Here is a 2699-nt window from a genome sequence, read left to right as displayed (position 1 = left end):
TGGTAAAGTTTATTGCAAGATCGGAAATGTCTTTGTCATTTTTAACCAAAACACTAACGATCATGCCTAATGAAAGTGAACTCAAGCGGAACTATAGCTTAACCCCTCCAGCAGCTAAATACTAATATTCAATATCGCGAAAAGATGCTTCGAGCCTTGAATTTCGTACGTCTTTATCTGATATTTCCTCGACTGCTCCTTTTATATTCACATGCAAACAAAGTACATTGATTTTCTTCGCACGTGTTTATAGAAATATTAGTCATTCCATGGTTGTGAGTTGGTTGCTTGGGGAAAAATTATGAAAATGTTCGTCCGAAAATTGATATCGAAATAGTTCGGCGACAAGGTAGTCGGTAGAGAATTTATCTATTAAATCCAACCCGCTTGGTTTCATTCACAAAACCTCACGGCTTATACGTCCTTAAAGATAACAGGTCCAAGATAAACTAAGTAGAGATTGGAAATCGTTTGTTTTTACAAAACACGGAACGGCTCTGGTAATGTAACTGGGTATTAGTAATTGAGCGAAGCTTCAACATCGGATCAAGAAACTTTAAAAACACTATTTATCAACTATAAAACCCTGATTAACCAAATATACAGAGCCGTTAATCTTGGACAGTCGATTATCGATGTATTTTGTTTTAATGAATTCAAAATTGCCCTTTTAACCAAACAGAATTAAAAAGTATCTGTTTTCTTTGAAATTTGATTACTCGGAAATCTTCAAAAATCACCTTCAAAATCATGGTGAGAAACTCGATGACTTCATTGAATTGCTTTTAAAATGTTTTAAAAGTTGGTCGGTATAAGGTTCCTTTTCTGGGAATAAACAGCCTAAAAGAATGATATTAGCTTGAATCAGTGCAAGACAAAAATTCGCCTGAGCTGTGTTAGTACAGCTGCTAACACGATACACAAAAGAACCAAAACTCTACTTGCCATGCGCTGAGAAATGTCTTGATTTCAACAACTCGAGGATTCCAGATCTTCGTGAAAAAAAATCAGCCAAAATAATAAACCGTAAATTGATAATATTTTGATTTCTCGTATTTAGTATTTTCAAAAGTATTTTTGATATAAAAAATATCTTGAGTTTTCTAGAAAATTCCACTAATGTATTCTCTAAGCGCTATTAACCAGCTATATCTTTCGTATCAATTGTTTTTACGTATTGTGTATGAAAAACTCTTTGATTAAACACTGCATTGGCTACGTCTATAAAAATAACATTGCATGATTTCAATAAAAGCATTGAAAAATGAAAGAAAAAAATCAGTTTTCCAGCTACATAAATTCTAACTGAAGATAATTTTCGCCATTTGACATTTGACGTCTTTTTATTAAAACTAAAAAACAAATCGTAATTAACTTCGTTCCCACAAAGATTTATCTTAATTACAGTTTTTGGAAAGTTTTCTTTTGAATTTGATATTAAAACAATGGAAACGTTATATATATTTCATGTGTTTTAATGATATTCCAACTGGTTTTGTTGTTTTTTTTAAATATATGTATCGTTTTTACAAAATGTAACTGATTTTTTTAACATCACAAATGAGCTCTCCGGTCGCTAATGTATCTAATTTTACAAATAATTTCTAACAGACAAACGATAAACACACACAAGTCTTCCTTTCCATATAAGTCTTTTCTGCTTCCAGTGTTACTTTTGGTGAATCCAGAAGTGCTTAAATACCTTGTGGAACATTTTTAAATCCGTATTTAATATATGTATAATATATATTTATATCTTTTTATTGTTGTTCAATCACAACAAACGATTCAAGATTGGTTTTCTTGATTTTTTTGTTCGTACTTGTCATTTTCTTCGGTATTTTCTGTTGATTCTCCTTCAAGAAGACTCTCGAGGTGTTTGATATATCGTATCGCTGCTCTTAAAGTTTCTACTTTGGACATGCGTTTGTCTGTAGGTTCTTCGGGTAAGTGCTCCCTGAGTCTTGCGTATCCTTCGTTAACATGTCGAACGCGGATCCTCTCTCTTTCGTTTCTTTTCCGAATGAACGCTGGCTCGAGATTATAGTCATATAGAGGATGTGGAATAGGCATCGCTACTTGTGGCGCATAGTGGTAAGGCTGATGATATTGAGTCATTGGAGAGTTCTCGTTTGGTATTCCCAATTGATAGCATGTTGGCATAGAAAACGCGTAATCCTGGAACTCCATTTGTATCACAAATTTTCTTCGAAAAAACACCAGGCAAATAGCCACATTAATGTATTCACAACTTTCGTAGTTTTTGAGCCAAGCGCTTGTGAGGTCCAAAGCTTTGAAATTAGGTTGGCTTCTAGTGAAATATCGTGGTAGGGATTTCCTTGGGCTTCTCCAGTTTAGCTCCGTTCGTCTCCAGCGATTCCAATGAAATGAGCGTTTGAGCAGCAGTTTAATAGGGTCTCCACCTGCCGACACAGCCAATCAGCATCGAGCTGTATTTTGACAGTCAATTAATTGGATTATCACAACTAGATCTCCAAAACTAAAGATCAAAAAGCCGCGTGTACAGACTTCACAAAATTACAAATACCCTCATTAAGAATAAATATAATAGCCCTAAAGTAATCTATAGAGCCGAGCTCATTTTGACGAAACATCCCCATTCGTTTATTATGCAAATGTGCCCCTACAACTCGTAGCGTTATCATCATTATCGATTCCATTCTTGCATCATTTCTGCG

The 2699-nt window shown here is 34.5% G+C and overlaps 1 protein-coding gene across 1 annotated transcript; it reads right to left on the bottom strand.

The window, feature by feature from the left end:
* Positions 1 to 1454: 1454 nt before the first annotated feature.
* On the bottom strand, positions 1455 to 2373 carry LOC116299236 (achaete-scute homolog 4). The gene has a single exon (XM_031707865.2). It carries the CDS (start codon positions 2188 to 2190, stop codon positions 1789 to 1791), a length of 402 nt encoding a protein of 133 aa, XP_031563725.1. The 5' UTR covers positions 2191 to 2373; the 3' UTR covers positions 1455 to 1788.
* Between the last annotated feature and the right edge of the window lie 326 nt (positions 2374 to 2699).

This window comes from Actinia tenebrosa, unplaced genomic scaffold (genome assembly GCF_029948245.1).
Source record: "Actinia tenebrosa isolate PJP-AT-01 unplaced genomic scaffold, QUT_ActTen_1.0 PGA_scaffold16__25_contigs__length_10494907, whole genome shotgun sequence".
Classification (NCBI taxonomy): Eukaryota; Metazoa; Cnidaria; class Anthozoa; order Actiniaria; family Actiniidae; genus Actinia; species Actinia tenebrosa.
Note: the sequence above shows the minus strand (reverse complement) of the source record. Positions and strands in the feature narration are given on the sequence as shown.

Excerpts from the sequence above, each read along its gene's own strand:
- LOC116299236 (XM_031707865.2), bottom strand. The coding sequence starts at position 2,190 with ATGGAGTTCCAGGATTACGCGTTTTCTATGCCAACATGCTATCAATTG.